At 35.0% G+C, this 19,858-nt stretch overlaps 2 protein-coding genes and 1 non-coding gene across 3 annotated transcripts; 2 read left to right on the forward strand and 1 right to left on the reverse strand.

The window, feature by feature from the left end:
* The first annotated feature begins 8 nt into the window (after positions 1-8).
* On the forward strand, positions 9-80 carry TRNAM-CAU (transfer RNA methionine (anticodon CAU)). Its single transcript has one exon. It is a non-coding gene; the product is annotated as a tRNA-Met (tRNA).
* A 3,324-nt stretch (positions 81-3,404) lies between these two features.
* On the forward strand, positions 3,405-12,896 carry LOC126667997 (DNA polymerase I A, chloroplastic/mitochondrial). The gene is made up of 12 exons (XM_050361182.2): positions 3,405-3,793; positions 4,021-4,813; positions 6,334-6,525; positions 7,233-7,906; positions 8,185-8,623; positions 8,745-8,840; positions 9,409-9,501; positions 9,574-9,768; positions 10,538-10,630; positions 10,726-10,938; positions 11,016-11,105; positions 12,290-12,896. Exons 1-12 carry the CDS (start codon positions 3,678-3,680, stop codon positions 12,452-12,454), a joined length of 3,159 nt encoding a protein of 1,052 aa, XP_050217139.1. The 5' UTR covers positions 3,405-3,677; the 3' UTR covers positions 12,455-12,896.
* Positions 12,897-12,982: 86 nt separating this feature from the next.
* On the reverse strand, positions 12,983-19,581 carry LOC126667999 (microtubule-associated protein TORTIFOLIA1). Its single transcript, XM_050361186.2, has 6 exons — positions 18,612-19,581; positions 16,569-16,763; positions 15,683-15,788; positions 14,963-15,591; positions 14,016-14,882; positions 12,983-13,308 (listed from the first exon to the last, which is right to left on the reverse strand). The coding sequence occupies exons 1-6, from the start codon at positions 19,356-19,358 to the stop codon at positions 13,117-13,119; spliced, it is 2,736 nt and encodes a 911-aa protein (XP_050217143.1). The 5' UTR covers positions 19,359-19,581; the 3' UTR covers positions 12,983-13,116.
* Between the last annotated feature and the right edge of the window lie 277 nt (positions 19,582-19,858).

Below are 19,858 nucleotides of genomic sequence, written 5' to 3' on the forward strand. Positions count from 1 at the left end.
AACATGAAATCGGAGTGGCGCAGCGGAAGCGTGGTGGGCCCATAACCCACAGGTCCCAGGATCGAAACCTGGCTCCGATATATTTTTTAAAAAAAATTTATCTAGCATATTCATTATCTTTTATTTAAACTGTATTTTTCTTTTTTCTAATTTAACTCGCATCAAAATAATTATTTCTTAAAAATTTAAATTAATAAATTTAATTGTATTGAACTCTTATTTTTCTGTTTTCTCTTAAAGTTTCAATTATATCATAATCATTATTTTAAATTTAAATTACACTTAATATTATTCAACTCTTACTTTCTTTTTTCTCTTATTTGTTCAATCATATCAAATAATTATCTTTATTTTAAATTGTCTTTTTCTTTTTGCTTTTTGTTGAACTTTCATTTATATTATAAATAGTCCTAAGTTCGTGCGTTTGCACGGAATCTTATTAATAATTATTTATAAATAATAACTAAAATCTTATATTTCATAATTATAAACTAATAAAAAATATTTCATTCAATTGAAAAACGAATGAGATTACCTATTAATAATGACTTTTAAAAATTAAATAAAGGTTTATTTAAATTTGAAACTCGTGAAAATGCTCATTCGATGTAAGTATGTTATTCAAATTGGAAAACTAATAAAAATTATTTATTAACAACGACTTTTAAAATTTAAATAAGTGTTTTATTTAAATTGAAAATTTATAAAAATGCTCATTTGATCTTCTCAAATATATAAGATATATAAATATATAGATCGCTATTGTTAACTTAAATTAATAATTATTTACTTTTCCAAAGAACTCCATTATATGGTTGAAGATGTCATTTGGTGTTCCTAATACTTAGGTTTGGAATCGATGGAAACATGTTTTATCAAGATCATAAGGGTGAACCGAGTTCTGTGAGGGTATGGCAAATGAAACCTACCTCAGAACTCGCTTAGACATATCCAGGGATACATATTAGCACAGCCGAATCCTTAGAGATTCGCCCGCTTGAGAACATTCTCATATGGACTTTGCTCAAGAAAATATTGGCTGAATCCTCAAGAAACCGACAATACTCAAAAGATCGAACTCTAAAGATATGAATCTCAAATCGAATCTAAGTCAACTATAAATGATATACTTGGCGAAATGACAAATAAGTCCAACTTTACAAAACCGCAAAACCAGATCGATTTCACCCTTCTGACAAAAAAAGAGAGTAAAATTATCTAACAAAAAAATTAATTAATTCTAATTAATCTTAATTAATTTTAATAATCTTTAATTACTTAAAACTCTAATAAAATATTATGGACCTTATTTGTTCTTTTCTTAATTAACCTAATCAAAACCCCCAAAGAAATGTGTGACTGGCATGTAAACCCATTCCGTCAATTTTTCACTAGCGTCGTAAAAAAAAGATGACATGACATTAAAAAAAACATAACAAAAATTATATACACACAATCAGTTTCACATCACCGGACACATCATCAAAAAAATCATAAAAACCCAAAATATTCTCAAAATTAAAAATATTAAAATTAATTAAAAATTATAAAAAATTTACATTCACTGCCGCCACCACCTCTCCAACTACATGCCAAGAAGAAATAGATGAATTTTGTTCAATTTTTGACGACGAACATAAGTGTGTGTTTAATATTATTTTTTAAAGGCCTAATGTCTTAAAAAACCCCGACCTTTTAGCCCCTTTTCAATCATACCCTGACGTTGAAAATTTGTCAATTTTACCCTATTTTGCATTTTTGTGTTTCAATTGTACCCTGAAAAATTAAATTAATGTCTTTTGCGTTTGGAAATTTGTTTAAAACATTCTCCATGTCTAGCATATATTGATTGTATATTTTTAAAATTTATTTAAATTTAGTTAAATTAATTAAGAATTTAAATTAGTGTTAATTTGATTATGGTTTTTAGTTAGTTTTTAAAAATAAAGGACTTATTTGTACTTTTTTGAATAAAAAAGAATTTAATTTCATGTTTAGACTTAATTAATTGAATGATTTCATCATTTAAGTAAAAAAATTAACAAAAATTAAAATATTGGGGTACAATTGAAAACGGAAAATTCAAAAGTGGGTAAAATTGACAAATTTTCAACGTCAGGGTGGAATTGAAAAAAAGTTTAAAGGTGAGGGGTTTTTGAGTGATTAGGCCTTTTTTAAAAGTACCACTTCAGCAATTTTTTATGATGTCAGCCTAAAATAGATGATAAGAAGGGTTACAGGCCAGTTACGCAAAGGGGTTTACCGACTGTTTTTGAATTTTAGAGGGTTCGTTAGGGGCCCTAAAGTCGGGAGTCATGATGAGTGATTATTAGCCCACAATTATATAGTACACCCTCTTATTCTGTACCAAAATCTGGTGGTGCAAAAGTAAATTTGATAAAAAAAACATAGGGATAAGGTAAAAAATGACTCTAATATTTATAAGGCCTAATCACTCAAAAACCCCTCACCTTTAAATTTTTTTTAATTCTACCCTGACGTTGAAAATTTGTCAATTTTACCCACTTTTGAATTTTCCGTTTTCAATTGTACCCCAATATTTTAATTTTTGTTAATTTTTTTACTTAAATGATGAAATCATTCAATTAATTAAGTCTAAACATGAAATTAATTTTTTTTTTATTCAAAAAAGTACAAATAAGTCCTTTATTTTTAAAAACTAACTAAAAACCATAATAAAATTAACACTAATTTAAATTCTTAATTAATTTAAATAAATTTTAAAAATATACAATTAATATATGCGAGACATGTAGAATGTTTTAAACAAATTTCCAAACGCAAAAGACGTTAATTTAATTTTTCAGGGTACAATTGAAACATAAAAATGCAAAATAGGTAAAATTGACAAATTTGCAACGTCAGGGTATGATTGAAAAGTGGCTAAAAGGTCGGGGGTTTTTAAGACATTAGGCCTATTTATAATGTGGCTCATATTTTTTTCTAATATTTTTTAAATCTCAAAAATAACTCTAACCTTATCAAAATGGAACAAATATACCATCTACCGTTAGACGGTGGGTATAGTTGTTCCACTTTGGTAGCGTTAGAGTTATATTTGTTCCACTTTGATAACGTTAGGGTCATTTTTAAAACTCAAAAAGCATTAAGGCAACGGCTAACTGTATGCCACATCAACCGAGTTTACGTTAAAACACGCTACCGTTAGATGTGGGATATATTTGTTCCATTTTGGTAACGTTAGGGTCATTTTTAAGACTCAAAAAACATTAAAGGGAAATGTGAGCCACGGGGTAAACACTAGGGTCATTTTTGCACCTTAACCCAAAAACATGGAGTATTTAAGACAAAGACAAATATTTGCCCCCTAAAAATTGTCCATTAATTCCGTTTTTTATTTTTCACCAAAAACAATACTAATAAATAATAAAAAAACACAAAATAAAAAAACGAAGGGTTTTAGCTTTAGCTTTAGCTTTGTCACTCTAATGGCCAAAATCCTTCTCTGTTCTTCTGCGTCTCTCACAGACCCACTTGCCTTCCCTTCAATAAAATAATCCAACTTTACCCTCAAAAACCCCATTAAATTACTGGGTCTGCTCTCCAAAACCAAAACGGCTCGTCTTCTCCTCTGCACTGGTAGTACTACTACTCCCACTACGAAGCTGGGCAAAAAATTTACAGAGGTGGTTGCCATGGGGTTCTCCACTACCGCTTCACAATTTCACCCTTTTAGACCACTTTACCCCTCTTCTCTTAAACTCTTACACCCTTGCCCTTGCTTCTCTTCTTCTCGCCATCCCCTTCCCAGGTTCACTTCTCTCTCAACTTTATATATACATACACTTTATTTTGTGTTTTATACATCTTGGTTAGTTCATGTTAGTCTAGTATTTATCATATGTGTTACTTGTGAACTGTGGCGGAACCAGAAATTTTATATTTTTATACTGTTTTTATACTGAATGATATGTTGTTTGACTTTTTTTTAGTTTTTGTCAGAGTTGTTTTGGCTGAAATTTGATTATGTTTTGTTAGGTTTTGGGTAGAGCCTTCAGGGTTAGTAGTTAACCTGCCAGGAAGAGATGAGAAGAGGAGATTGACTTCTATAAATTATGCTACTGCCTGCAGTCTAGAGACTGTGCCGAAACTTGTGGGCGGTTCTAAAAGATCGTGGCATCAGGAGGCTCAAAGATTGCACAAAGATAGACCCCAACAAAAGAGTAAGATACTACCGGATTATAACATGGGAAATACTCGAGTTAAGAATGAGATTGCTGAAGATAGTAGTGATTACGTAGTCAGTGGGAATGCTCGAGTTACGAATTCTATTGCTAAAGAAGGCAGTCGTTATACAGTCGTAAATAAATCCAAGATTGCTAACCCGAAAGTTGTCCCTAAGCAAGGAAGTGAAAATGAAAGGCTAGAGAGAGCACGGGCTATAGCTGCAGACTACATGAATAATCAGGCAATTGATAGAGTAATGCTGAATGGTTCCTCTGTGCCTAAAAGTTTGAAACTGGATGCACAAACGGACACCTTATCGACGGTGAAGATATTGGAGAATGAGAAAGGGAGACATTGCAATGAAATTGAAGATGTGGGTGTCAATCAAACTGATCATATGCTGACCAATGGAAAAATTGCTACAATTAGTGATGCCAAAAAATCCTCTAACACCAAGGAGGCAACTAATCCTCCGGATGTTAGGACGAGACTTACTAGTATTTATGGAAACATTCTGGTTGTTAATGATGTTCTTATGGCGGATAAAGTTGTAAGCAAGCTTACAAATGAATATAGGCATCTTGTCCATGCATGCGATACTGAGGTATGCTTTTTGTATTACATTCCTCTTTATTGTTTCTTCTTGGCATGTAGTTGTTCTTGCAATATAGAGATGTGCTAGCGTCTAACCCGGAAATGTTATCAAATTACTTTACTGTTTTATGCATTTCAGAAGTGGTGTATAACTGCTGCTAATTGTTCATTTAGTGCTAGCAAATTGGAACTAAAAGTAAGGATAATTTGTGTATTTATATTTGTAGGAGTGGAGTTTGGGATTGATTTGAGATGATATTGTAGAAAGTAGGATATGGATTTCAAATGACTAAACCTCAATAGAATCTAACTTCTGATTGAGAAAGTTGAAAACCGACATATAAATCATTGGAATTATTTACTAAGATCCAAAATGTAAATAAGCTTACTATCTAATTATATATACACAATATGTATCTTCGGAAGAAAGTAGTTAAAATATCCTTAGGAATATACAATAGGTATCTTAGGAATAAAGTAGTTAAAATATCCTTGATCTCTCCATCCAGTCTGTTTCAAAATAGAACAGCTGTTTTCTTCTACCTTAAGTAAGTATAAGAAGAAGACTATGCTAATTAAACAAGACTTCAGCAGTGGTGGACATTTAACTGAGATTGTAATTTCAATCTGCATTTTAATACTGTCTTATGGTCTTCTTAGAATTGGACTTTCTTAAAAATTAGGAATCTGGATTTAGTTCTTGAACATGTAAGCTGTTACAATGCGAGCCAAATTTGAACCTTTTCTGATCAAATTGGTCTGCTTTCGAATTTGTTCAATATAATCTCTATTTGCTATTCTGTTCAACTGCATTAATGTGTGCAAAATGAGAGCATCAAAAACATTATTTTACATGGATAATAGAGGCATCATGAAGCAGCGGTTAATGGATTTAGTGACCACATGCACAAGATTTTTGCCGACTTTAAACAAAATGTATTTGTGTTTTCTTATGTGATTGCTAACATAGTTGGATGAATTGCTATTGAGGGGGTCACATGAAGTTAAACAAAATTCCAAATTGAAGCTCCTTATTGAACAAAAGACCACATAGTGAATATGTTATGATATGTGAGAGTTATATATACACATTTCCCAAAATGTTGCACATGTCTATATAAACCACTGGAATTCCATCATTGTGGGCATTCAGGCGCAGAAGCGGAAACAAGAAGTGTCATGGCCTGACCCGAATAGACTATCAGTCTTGCATTTGGGACAATCGTGGAGCTTGATCACACGTGCTTAAAGTAACCCTTCTTTTACTAGTATTTGAAGAAGGATCTTCCTTATAAACCATCCATATGTCTCTCATCTATGTAAAACTTGGGCTGTAGTAAGAAGTAGACCAGGATTGATGTGGGCTGAAGTTGTAAAATATGATTTAGTACCAAAACACACCAACAATTTTTGTGTAGGAAAGAAAACAATAAAGAAAAAAAGTGCATGTGTCAAGCCACCGGCATGGTGCTGTGATTTTGTTGAATTAAGCAAGCAACTGTCTAGTTCTTGATAACAACATTTTTACAGGTGGCCAAGATCGATGTGAAACAAGAAACACCCATTGACCATGGAGAGGTAATCTGCTTCAGTATTTATTCTGGACCGGATGCAGATTTTGGAGATGGGAAATCATGTATCTGGGTAGATGTTTTGGATGGTGGTGGCAGGGATCTCTTGGTTAAGTTTAGGCCCTTTTTCGAGAATCCAGAAATCAAAAAGGTTAGTTCTTTATTTCTTTGTTTATTGTTTCTTACATTCTTTCTGATGTGGCACTCTTCATTTTCAAGTGTTCAACCAGTTTTGAGGTGACAACTCATTTTATAGGGTCGTTCCTGTAGGTATATTCCACCTTTCATTCATGTTTGGCATATGATTCAGATACTTGTACTAGTTTTTAATTTGTAAAATGTCCTATAATTAACCTTGTTAAATGTGCTAGATACATTTTTCTCATGGTTTTCCTATCAGATGCATTGACTTATAGTATTCATTGTTTTTACATTTGCTGTTAATGAGCAACTTGATCCACTGTAATGTTTGATGTTATTTGGTCTTTCTTCTCTCAACATGTTTTTTTGTACTCCTTATCTATTATGCTTTGAGTGGACTATAGGATAACTCTGTGCTTGAACTTGCACTGCCATTTCCCTTTCCGACCAAAGACATTTTATATTTATTATAAATTGGAAAATGGTTTTATTTCTGGCACATGAAATTTTTTATATCTTAGCACTCATTCATTCTTTGACAAATCAAAGATGTCTGCTAATTCTTAGATGATATGTCAATCATCTTTGATTTCTCTTGGCAGTAAACTCGAGCAAAAATTTGTCTTAAGCTTTTTATTTTCAGTTTCACTTACTAGGTTTTGTATGTTTGGTCCGCAAACCACTAAGAACACTTAAAATTACCTTGTTGTTCCGCAGGTTTGGCATAACTATAGTTTTGACAAACATGTCATTCAAAACTATGGATTTCCTGTTTGTGGATTTTATGCAGACACCATGCACATGGCACGGTTGTGGAATTCATCACGGCGTACAGAAGGGGGATACTCTCTTGAAGCTCTTACTGGTGACAAAAAAATCATGAGTGAGGTTCGGTCGTGCTTTGCAGAGTTGATAGGTAAAGTATCAATGAAAACTATCTTTGGTAAGAACAAGTTGAAAAAAGATGGATCTGAAGGAAAAATGATCACCATCGCTCCTGTTGAAGAGCTACAAAGAAAAGAACAGAATCTGTGGATTTGTTATTCTGCCTTAGATGCTATAAGCACATGGCAGCTCTACGAGAGCTTGAAACGCAAACTATTCCGCATGCCATGGAAACTTAATGGAAAACAACTTAGTAAATCTATGTTTGACTTCTACATGGAATACTGGAGACCATTTGGTGAGCTCTTAGTCGGAATGGAAACTGAGGGGATACTCGTTGATCGACCATATCTTGCTGAGATTGAGAAGGTTGCCAAAGCTGAACAAAAAAGTGCTGTTAATAGATTTCGAAGTTGGGCATGCAAGTATTGCCCTGATGCCAAGTATATGAATGTAGGAAGCGATACACAACTCCGCCAGTTATTTTTCGGTGGTGTTGCAAACAGGTAATAATTAATGTAATTGTGTTAATACTTTATAACAGACTGCAACATATGCTTAATACCTTTGTCCCTTATTGCACAATACAATCTTTATCATTTAAATAAAATTATATTAGTACCGTGGACCACCAGACATGGACATTGTATGGCTCACTAGTGCTTTATTTCATCATATGGAATTAGTCCTTCATACTATTGATATAAAGATGATAAGTTTTTACGTGATTGTGCCCCAACCGAATAAGGTACAGGAAAAATACTTATTCTTTTTTTTATTGTAGTAAGGACTCTGTAGAAATTCCTCCGATTGAAAAGAAAATTAAAGTTCCCAATGTCGATAACGTGATTGAAGAAGGCAAGAAGGCTCCCAAAAAATTCCGCACTATTTCTTTGTGTAGAATTGGTGAATTTCCTGCTGAGATATATACAGCCTCTGGTTGGCCCTCTGTCAGTGGCAATGCTTTGAAGATCTTAGCAGGAAAGGTTTCTGCTGAGTATGATTTTATGGATGATAGCGTGGAGGATGGCTTTGAGACAATTAACGGTTCAGACACAGAAGTAGTACCTGTTTTCAAAGATGTAGACACATCTGCTTATGGAACAGCTTTGAAGGCATTTCCATCAAAAGAAGAAGGAATTGAGGCTTGCCATGCAATTGCTTCTTTGTGTGAAGTTTGCTCTATTGACTCTTTGATATCTAACTTCATCCTCCCTTTGCAGGTAATATTCCTGTCAAAATTTGCATGACAAACTTGCTTTTTCATTTTTAAAGGAAATGTAGCTGTTAATAAATTTTAATTCCTGCACTTTACTTATGAGGGGTATATCATGATGATTTCAGGGGAGTAATGTATCAGGCAAGGAGGGGCGCGTTCATTGTTCCCTTAATATCAATACTGAAACTGGGCGCTTATCAGCTAGGAGACCCAATTTGCAGGTTTACTACTTTTTTCCAATTTTCTGTGTGTTTTTATGAAGAACTTTCCGATTAAGCACAATCTTCATGTTTCGACAAGTCCTTTTTTTGAACCTATCTGAAATCCAGTCTTGTTGAATATTTAGTTAGGTCTATATGAACAGCATATCGATTGTTTTTTCCTCATAGCCGCATCACTGAGTGAAACATGATTTCATTTGTCAATAGAATATATTTGTCTTTTTATCTAATGTCTGCTGCTATGATCTGCCAAAATTTGGCATGGGATTGCCATTTATTAAATGCTTCTGTTGTATGGATGACATAATGAAGTTAGACCAAAGATGATTCAGTTATGTGCTAGTGGTTACGGTGCTTGGCTATAATTTCAAATCCGCTGTTGTATGTTTGCTCTATTTTGCTCTTTTGATGTTAAAACTTACTGGAGCCTATGGAATAGTCATATTGGATGCGCCATTTGACATTTTTTAATATTTTTGTATGTGAGGAGAAACTTGAATGTTGTTTTTTGTTCAACTTCATGGAGATATAATAATATTAACATCTTGCAAATTTTTTTATTATACAGAACCAGCCTGCCTTGGAGAAGGACAGGTATAAGATTCGTCAGGCGTTTGTTGCTGCACCTGGAAATTCCCTTATCGTTGCTGATTATGGCCAGGTTAGTGGCTTGAGTTATCCATCAAGTTCTCTTGTATTCTTGGTTTGATTGAAATATGTATTCATATTACAGTTGGAACTTAGGATTCTTGCACATCTTGCCAATTGTAAGAGCATGTTGGAAGCCTTCAAAGCTGGTGGAGATTTTCATTCAAGAACAGCAATGAACATGTATCAGCATATTCGAGATGCAGTTGATGAAGGAGAAGTGATTCTTGAGTGGTATCCTCAACCTGGTGAGGAGAAACCTCCAGTTCCTCTATTGAAGGTAAATTTTCTGACATCTTGCCAATTGTAAGAGCATGTTGGAAACCTCAAGTCTTTAATGGAACGAATGCCGGTGTTGAACCCACTATTCCTACCTGCTACTTCTGTGAGATTCATTTTCCAATTTTTTAATTCTTGGGAGGTTGGATGAACCGTATTTTTCTATATTTTTTGTCGATCTAGGGAGGGTGAGGAATGTGAGAATGATTTATATGGTTGGATGATACAAAACCAGTGAAAGCCTTTAAGCAATGAAAAATCAAGTTAATAGTTTGTACTGTTCCAATGGGCATTTAATAGGGTCATAATAGGAATAATTGTCATAGTAGCAACATAACAAATAAATAGAATAGTCTCTTCCATGGCGAAATAAAATAACTTTGGACAGTCGTGGTCATAATAAAATGAAGGCTTATAATATATTGGAAGTAGGAACTAATACTGTGGATATTGTAAATTATATTTCTAAAAACCACGGTTCTTTAGTAATAATCGGATGCTTCTAGGGATTGCCAAGGAGCTGTTCACTAATAATCAGATGGTTCCAACCTTCTCTTTCTCTTATCTTTTGTACTTCGAGAAAGATGTAAAGGAGAAGTGGGCTGTCAGCTTTTACTTCCTGCGTCACAAGGCTAGCACTTGACCATTAGTAGTGTGTTCCAGTGCTATCTTTCGAACCTTGATATTTCTATATGTTTATGCATGAATTGGTGATTAGCATTTGTCTTGTGATGAAATATTTATCAAACTGCCTAAAATTTATTTTTCAGGATGCTTTTGGTGCTGAAAGAAGAAAGGCTAAAATGCTCAACTTTTCTATTGCTTATGGAAAAACACCTATGGGTCTTGCCAGGGATTGGAAGGTAAGAAGCAGGCATTACATTATATGTTTCTCCAGCCTCTGATCGCAATTGAATAAATTTGACGCTGGCTATGCTGTTAATCTTTATTTTTTTAGGTCTCTGTAGAGGAGGCTCAGGAGACTGTTGATCTCTGGTATAAAGAAAGACAAGAAGTGCTTCAATGGCAGGAAACTCGCAAGAGAGAAGCGAGAAAAGATGGACGTGTTCACACATTACTTGGACGGGCTCGTGTCTTTCCTTCACTTGCTAATGCAAGTAATGCTCAAAAAAGACACATTGAACGGGCTGCTATAAACACACCTGTGCAGGTTCGTTCATTTTATTGGCGAACTTAAATTTGATATGCTCTTTTGCTTTCTATCCATGATTTGGTGGGTTGTTACAGGGTAGTGCTGCTGATGTTGCTATGTGTGCCATGTTACAAATATCACGTAATCAACGTCTACAGAAACTTGGATGGAAGCTTCTTTTACAGGTACAAGTTGTTCTTTGTCTGCATTATTTCTGTAGCTCTATCAAAAGGCTTTGTTTCTTCTCATATTAGAATCTCGTCCTGTGATTTGAACCAATTGCTCAGTTGCTATCATTTCTAAAATGGGATTTAATTTCAAAACTACATGCACTGTCTAAATAGATTTATGCTTCATTAGTTATACTCTCAAATTTATTGCATTTACGTAAAAGATACGCATTTAGACCGTAATAAGACGATTATCTCGAACTTATTTTCCTTGAAATATTTATTATGTTAAACAGCTTTGCTTCGAGCTTGACTTCAATTATTGTAAAAAATTCTAGCACCGTGTCTAATATCTCCATCTGGTTGTGTTTTGTCGGTGCTTGAAACAATTTTTTCTTCTCCATATTACTTTTTGTAGGAACCTTTCTATAATCTCTCAATTATTACTCTTGAATTTACATAGTCAATTTTTGTAACTCTTTTCAGCTTTTGTAATTAAGTTTGTTTTGTTTGTATTTTAGTTTGAGTGGTACCTAAAATTGTATAGGGTTGAGCAAAAGCTATCTCGGAGTTGCATCTTTGCTACCATCAATAATTGGGTTAATTCCTAAAAAAATCACGAACTTTACACGAAGTTTCATTTTAATCATGAACTTTAAAAGTTGTCATTTAAAAGCACGAACTTTCATTTTGTTTCAAATCTATCGCCAAAGTAAAATCCGATGTATTTTATCGAACAAAAAATTCCTAATCCTATATACTCTAACTAAAAGATAATAAGATTTAATGTCGATTTATAATTTGGGTCTTTCATTAATAGTTTATTGAAGAATTTAGTTAACAAAAATACACTGAAATGATAGATTTGAAACAAAATGAAAGTTCGTGCCTTTAAATGGCAACTTTTAAAGGTCATGATTAAAATGAAACTTCGTGTAAAGTTCATGATTTTTTTAGGAATTAACCCTCAATAATTTGTATATATATTCTTTTGAAATAGTCCTGGCTATTAAAAAATTTAGCAACAAAAATATCCCAGCTAGGATTGGAAGTGAAAAAAATGTGAAAGGTTGATCCATATCAAATCTTTTGAGAATAAAATACGGTATTGATATTCAAATGTATTTACTTTGGAGACTTGTGCATCATAAACTTTATCTTAGCAGCTTTGGAAAAAATTAACTTTATATGAAAAACAGATTCATGATGAAGTAATCTTGGAAGGACCTTCGGAGTCTGCTGAGGTTGCTAAGGACATCGTTGTCGAGTGCATGTCCAAACCCTTTTTTGATGGAGTGAATTTTCTCAAAGTTGATTTATCTGTTGATGCAAAATGTGCTCAAAACTGGTACTCTGCAAAGTAATATTTCAGTTCCGTTTGAAGATCAACGTTCATTGGAATCAGGTTTCATATTCCTCGGGGCGAAGTTCTGCCATGAAAATATTGCAATGCTGTTTGGTGAATAGTAAGTACTCTTCTTTGAATATAAATGCAAAGCACAATGATCAAGTTTGTTAAGCAGCAGCACAGTTTTGGTCAAGGATAGGATGCAATTACGCATCTCGTGCTGCTCTGGCGGCATTCTTTTGGTAAATTCAAGGAAACCGACTATGAAAATGGAATACAATTATTTTCCTGTAAAATTCCAGGCGGTGGTGAGAAGGATCGTCTTAGATCCCTGTACTATTTTAATCTGTACAATTGTAATGAGCTTTTGACGAGTGAAGGGTATCATTTTTCTGTAAATTCCTTGATCTTGTAACCCCCATGTTAATGTTAATTTTATCCTGTGTTAACTGCCTTTATATTTACATTTATTTTCATAAGATACTATCATTTTGCCGTTTATGATTATAAATTGAAGGTTAAAAGAGGAAATTTTACTTATACATGAAGAAATAAGTTGGAATTAAATTTCAGTGGATCCACAGAACACAGATTGTATATAATCAAATCAATGAGTGTTGTAGCTTTACCATATTGATCAAAAGATTTGTACAACAAAAAAAGGAGAGAGTCTGATGACTACTTGTCTTGTAATTCGATTTCCCAGGCAGATGCTAACTGCATTAGAAGTTGATCAGGTGTAGCACCTTCCCAGTCTTCAGGAAGATCCATTGTTGTAGAAGCTTCATGTAAATTAAATAGAACTTCTTTCTTCAATTCCATTGGAATGCCCAACACATCGGCTCCATTTTCCATCACTAACTCTATCAACTGCGCACACAGTTATATCAAACAAATTAGCATCACAATATCATCAATTTTACATGCAAAATATACCGATAATTTATAGACGGCAACGGCAAGTATAAGAATTATAGACCGAGACCAGAAAGCATGCACCAATAGTAACATAAAATCCACCGACTTCGCCATTAACTGAAATTCAATCCCTAGAACAGTCGACCTACACTTACTACGTTCCCAATTCCCAACCCTTCAAAGCCTATGATAAGTCCAAAATCCAGCCTGATCATATTGCGGTTTACCGTCTTTTAACACTTTCACCAATGACATACTGCATTTTAAAAAAGTCTAATTGTGTTGCTTACATAAAAATGTGCAACTTCTAAAAATCAGTCGTGTAAAAAACCATGGTGTTGTATCTATCAGTATAAGAAAAGGGCGGTGGTCGTAAACCATGGTGTTGTATCCAATATAAATACATTAGGTATACTGTTCATAGAATATTAATAGGTTTCTCTATTAAGATCGGTAAGCATGATCACCACGGTAGACTCCATTTGCATTTATCATATCCAAGGTTGAAAGTATTCTGTTTTAGTGAGCTAACTTAGAGTTTGACCACAGTAAATCTCTCCCTCTCGAATTCTAGAGACACTGGCTTCAAAAATTGTGCAGGAAATGATAACTGCAAAAGTTATTCAGTTAGTATAAATTCAATAGAGAAAAATGCATACCTGATGAATCCAAGACAAACAGATGTCAAACAAGTTCTGTTCCAGCAGAAATTGCACGATGGCATTCAACACTTCGCATGCCGTCTCATTTGAAAGCTGATCAATCACGGGACCTGATCTATCCATGAGCTTTACAAGCAAGAAATCATCCCCAGTAGATACAACTTCAGCATAAGCTGTATCAATATCTCCCACTTTAATGGCATCCATTGCATTGCTCCAAGATGTCCAAATAGGATCCCGCTCAGGCCCACCATTATCATCTCCCATAGCTTCTGCCGTCAACTCAGGGATGGCAACTCTTGCTGTTCGAGATATCCCATTGTCCTCTCCAGCAACCCGAATTGCTTCCAAAGTAGCTTCATCTTTGGAGGCTTGCCAGACACTTCTAGCAGAAGGTCCCTCACCAAGCCTAGCTGGTCCACCCCCTTTATCCCACGCTCTCCTGCTGCCAACCTGGTCACTTTCAGGTTCCGATTTGGGTGATCGTGATCTTCCATCTACAGATCCACCACTAGGAGGTCTCCTTGAGCTAATTTGCCCATTCCTGGATGGGCCATAAGCTGGAAAATCCCAAGCATCAGACATATCAGGTCTCCATTGAGAGCCTCTTCCTCTCATGCCTGAAGCACCAATTTCAGATTGGGTAAATCTATCACCAAAAGGACCCCGTGCATTATACTTTGCACCGGAGTACTCATATTTCCCTAAAGGTCTATTAGATCCCTCAAAACCCATTGGATAATTACTACCTCTTCGTCCGGATGAAATTGACAAATCCCGTGCCATGTCTTCAACAATTCTCTCTAGGCCCCTAACTCGGTTTTCCAAAGTTACCATGCTATCATGAGACCCACCCATGAAATCCTGCAATGTTCATCAGCATCATTAAAACATAAGTATGCATGATGAGGGCAATTTTTTAGTTCAAAAAACTTCCTAATTACCTGCAGCATATTCATGATATGAGATTGTTGTCGCTCCAACTGAAGTAGCTGCCTTTGGATAGCCAACCAATTTCCTTTACTATGAATAAAAGATCCTTCAGATTGGCCATCAGATTTAGAGAAACCCGCACGGCTGCCAGATGATTCCCTAGGATTTACATCAAGCCTGTCATCGTCAAATGCTCTACTTCTTGAATCTTTACCAGCATTTCCTCTTTCAATGTTGCGGTGCTTACTGAAAGATCCATGGAGATCATCTGATTGGCTGTTTCCCATGTGGTTTGACCTTAGCCTTGATTCTGAATCACGTGATTTTGGGTCTTCATCGTTCAAATTTGAGATGTTGATGCATCTACGAGGAACAACAACTTCTACAGGCAGATCATCAGATCCCCTTGTTTCAAGTTTCTGAAAGAATTCTGGGTTCAAGTCTTTTTCCGTCAAGGCAGGTGCCCTCTTTTTCAATATTACAACTGCTTTGTCAGCAATGCTTCCAGCTTTGCTTTTTGCAACAGAATCCGTATTCAAGGAAGAAACCTTGGATGAATCTTTTGCCAAAGGCTCTACTTTCTGGTCACCATTATTTGAAATCTTGCCTGGCAACTCCAAGTTTTCTGGAAGGCTCCCATCTGAACATTAATTACAAAGAAAAACATGCAAAACGCAAGATAAGACATTGGAAGTTTAATTAACATATGTAATTACTTAAATGATGCCCACCACGAGAGGAAGCCTTTTGATCATCCACGGTACTATCTTCAGCTTTTCCTGCAATCTTCTTCCATAGTTGCAATGCCTCTGTCATACTATCTCTGACAGGCTTTATCTGTTAAAACAATTACTAAGTGAATAGGATACGTTGATAATATAACAGTTCCCAGGGAAACATCAAAGGACAATAAATCCATCTATCCTAATCTTTTAAAACACAATACTGAGCCTGAAGTAAGAGCTCACAGTGCTTGAAACTAGCATATTTTTTATAACGCTACAGACCCCGCACAACACCATTATTACATACTCACAACATGAGAAACATACTGATATAAGAGATGAGAGAAGTTAGCAAGTTTTAAATCTATTCCTTAGACCAGTAGATATGTAATACCCAGACAACTAACTGAAATTTGATGATGCCTTTTAGTAGTAAGATTAGGGTAATATCAAATTAAAAGCTTAGTTGGGTTGAGTATGAATCAAATATTTTATTAATAAAGAGACCAAAACATCTTATAAAGAATGAATATGAACAGGTCAATCTATATTGCCCGAGTTATTTTTACTTCATCATACCAAAAAGGTTCATGCTTCCGCTACTGTTACCCATGGTTTAATTATCTTAGACATGAGGAAATTGAAAAGTTATAAGCCTTTTGCTATCTTCATTTAAAAATTATTTTATTTTATCATGTCAGGAAGGTTTAGAGAAAAATTTTAGGAAGGTCTTCAAATAGTTGTTGAATAAATGCCATGCAAATCATCATCAGTGACCAATGACTTCTGCTATCATTTATTGAACAGCATTCTCTCTAGTCTCTAACACTATGAGAAGGTTACTGACAGGGGTCAAGCATAATTACACAAATGAGTGATATAAATAAGCTACCTTGTCAAATCGGCAAGACTCGAGCACCGTGACAGTGGAATTCGCATCTCCGTCTCCAATCAAGCTTCTTGAATGCAATGCTAAGGCAATCAGAGTATCGGATGCAGCCTTACGTGTTGCCCAATCTGTACTTCCAAGACAGTCATAAATACTTTGCAACAATGGATCTAACCCTTGTGGTGCAACTGCTCCAACCTGAAAAGAGTTCACCTCATTTAAATTCCAGAATCCTGTTCTCTTAATGGCAAGGACTACAAAAGACATTTTCAATGAAATTCAGTACTTTCCTTTCACACAGAAAGTTAGTTTTCTATATATGCCAAAAGTTTAAGCACATTCTGTAATGTGAAGCTGAGTAGCTCGAGACCTTAATGCACATTCAATATATCACAAGTAAAGGTAGAAATGTGTCAAAATTAACTGTTTGGGACTCGTGTCAAGAAGCCAACTTCATGGTAATCATTTAGTTGCAATCAAAAACTAAAGCTCTCATTAAGAATCGTGCAGTATGAAATTCCAAAACAAAAATGATTTAAACAGTTGCTTAAACCTGCGACAAACTTGCCACAACACCCAAAATTGCAGTTTTGGCATGAAAGTTCTGCCTAGCCAACAATTTACAAACCCGGGGGGACAGCTGCCTAAATGCTTCCAGAGTTATGCCTTCTTTCACAGTACATTCTACCATCTTAGCCATGCACATAGCTGCACCCAGTTGCACCACTTTGTTCTGCTGTCGCATGGCCTCAAACAACGGCCTAACAAACAAACGTACCCTACCCTTAATCCCTTCTTTTCCCTTCAAATATAAACCTGACAAATCCCCAATAACATCACAACATGCATTTCTGATGCTTGAGTCAGATTCTTTCAACATTTTAACAATGTGAGCCATGATTTTGGTCAAGCGAGGTAATGTTAGGTCATGATGAATTTGGCAGCATAAAGACAGTAAGTGGAGAGAATCCTTTTTTACAGTGGATTTGGAAGTGGGGTCAGACGAGCAACCGTATAGGGAATTTAGGAGCAAGGGAAGAGCATTGGGAGACAAGGAATGGATAATGGAATGGAGATCTTGAAGTGCGACCTCATGGGTGTCACGGTCATCAAGCTTAGACAGAGAAAGTAGGATTCTTTGCTTGAGTGCAACGCTAGCAAAGTGGGAGGAAATAGGGGAGAATATAGAGGAAGGTGGTGATGAAGATAGGTTCAGGCGCTTTGTGGGATTTGGAGAATTGGACGCTTGTGTGTCCATGTCATATGGCTTGCAGAGACAGGGATATTAATTTTTTTAAATGAAGTGAAAGAAATAAAAAATCAGAGCTAAAAGATTGTCAAACTTAGCAAATGAGGCTTCACAAAATGCGGCACTGTAAATAAATGAAATGATTAGATTTGTAATCCAAATTGTCTCTATGTTTCCTATATTTTATCAATAATCAATTTTTTCTTCAAGGAGATAAATGCCACCATATTTCCACAGCCCTAATTAGAAATTTCAGTTCCTCCACATTACCACCCAAATAAACCACACAAGCCAGCTATATTTAGCATATAGGTAATACAACAATATAGTCAAATTTGCTTCATCAAACACAAAATATATCAAAATCCCAAATTCATATTCCTTTCTAAATCATTTGTCTAAATATTATCAAATTTTCTTCACATGTAATATGCAGATGCAGCACAAAAACAATCTACATTCTAAACAAATATAAACCACATGCTAATCGACCAATTGATGAAACTGCATTTCTAAACTTGCCACAAACCAAAATGCTAAAATTTATTATTCAACACAAAAAGCTCAAAATTCAATAATGTATAATCTAAATCTATGTAACACATTGAGTCTCCATATCTTTCCCTACAATTCTTATAGGAACCGAATTAAGAAAATTCTAAATTAAATCACCAAAAACAAAACAACTCATCTTCAAATTATCATAAAACCAAACACAAAAAGATTCAAATCAACCGCATTGATATCAACTTAATAACAATCAAACACATTGCATCCGGCATTAAAGCTACACAAACCTGTGATAAACTCGTGACGACCCCCAACAAAGCAGCTTTAGCAATAAAATTCTGCCCATTCAACAGCTTACAAATCCTCGGACACAATTTCTGGAATGCCCCAATTGGAACACAACCACCACCACCACCATCATTACCCCCTCCTGCCGCGCAATCCACCATTTTTGCCATACAAACTGACGCAGCAGATTGCACACTTTTATTCTGCTCTCCCATGGCCTCAAACAAAGGCCTAACAAATAACCCCACCATGGATCCCCCGCCATCACCACCACCACCGTTACCATTACCCTTCAAATACAACGATGACAAAGCCCCAATAGAATCCCTACAAGCATCTTTAACACTAGAATCCGAATCCTTAAGCCTCTTAACAATGTGGGCAATAATTTTAGTCAAGTGGGGCACAGTTAAATCCCTATGAGACTGGCAAATAAGTGAAAGTAAATGCAAAGACTCCTTCTTTACCGAGGGTTTGGCACTGGAAGAGTCAGACAGTGAGTCATAAACCGAGTTGAGCAACATGGGAAGAGCTTCGGGTGAAATGGAGTGAGTAATGGAGTGAAGATCTTCAATGGCAATCTGGTGGGTGTCACGGTCAGCAAGCTTGGAGATTGAGGTTATGATTCGTTGCTTGAGTTCAACATTGGCTAAGTGGGTTGATAATGAGGAAGATCTTGAGGTGGGTTGGGTTTGATTTGAGGGTTTTGTTGGGGGTTTTGATGATTTGGGTGGTTGTGTACTCATTTTTGCTGATGGGTATTGCAGAAATGGATTGTTTTTGTGCAGAGGAATGGATTTTTGAAGTGAGAAGAAGGCTAAAATAATGGAGTTGAGGTTGTAACGTTTGATTGTTTGTGCGCTCCACCACCAGTAGGTGAGATTGAGATCTGAAGAGGAGGAGGAGTGTGAGAGTGAGGGAAAAGAATAACAAAAGGTGGGTTCTTTTTGTTTTTTTGAAAATCAAATGTGTTTTCTTTTGTTACATGTAAAATATTTAAAATGGATCAAGTATATTTAAATATGAAATAGTAGTAAGAATCACTAGAATATTTAAAGTTAATGAAGTTCATGATATAAGGTTACATGTTTAAAAATGAACACCAAATATTAACAAAAAAATTTAATTGTCAATGGAATTAAAAATAAAATATTAAATTGTTTAATTTTTAAATAGAATATTAAATTGTGAATAATGATATATATATAAGAGCCATGTTAATTTTCTCATCAATTAAATATTAATT

Source organism: Mercurialis annua, linkage group LG2 (assembly GCF_937616625.2).
Source record: "Mercurialis annua linkage group LG2, ddMerAnnu1.2, whole genome shotgun sequence".
NCBI lineage: Eukaryota > Viridiplantae > Streptophyta > Magnoliopsida > Malpighiales > Euphorbiaceae > Mercurialis > Mercurialis annua.

Bases quoted from the DNA above. Each gene is read 5' to 3' on its own strand.
- LOC126667997 (XM_050361182.2), top strand. From the start codon at position 3,678: ATGGGGTTCTCCACTACCGCTTCACAATTTCACCCTTTTAGACCACTT. The intron at 7,907-8,184 runs GTAATAATTAAT...TTTTTATTGTAG, and splicing joins TTCGGTGGTGTTGCAAACAG to TAAGGACTCTGTAGAAATTC. The intron at 11,106-12,289 runs GTACAAGTTGTT...TATGAAAAACAG, and splicing joins GATGGAAGCTTCTTTTACAG to ATTCATGATGAAGTAATCTT.
- LOC126667999 (XM_050361186.2), bottom strand. From the start codon at position 19,358: ATGAGTACACAACCACCCAAATCATCAAAACCCCCAACAAAACCCTCA. The intron at 15,789-16,568 runs GTAGCTTATTTA...TTGTTTTAACAG, and splicing joins AGTCTTGCCGATTTGACAAG to ATAAAGCCTGTCAGAGATAG. The intron at 14,883-14,962 runs GTAATTAGGAAG...TGAACATTGCAG, and splicing joins ATATCATGAATATGCTGCAG to GATTTCATGGGTGGGTCTCA.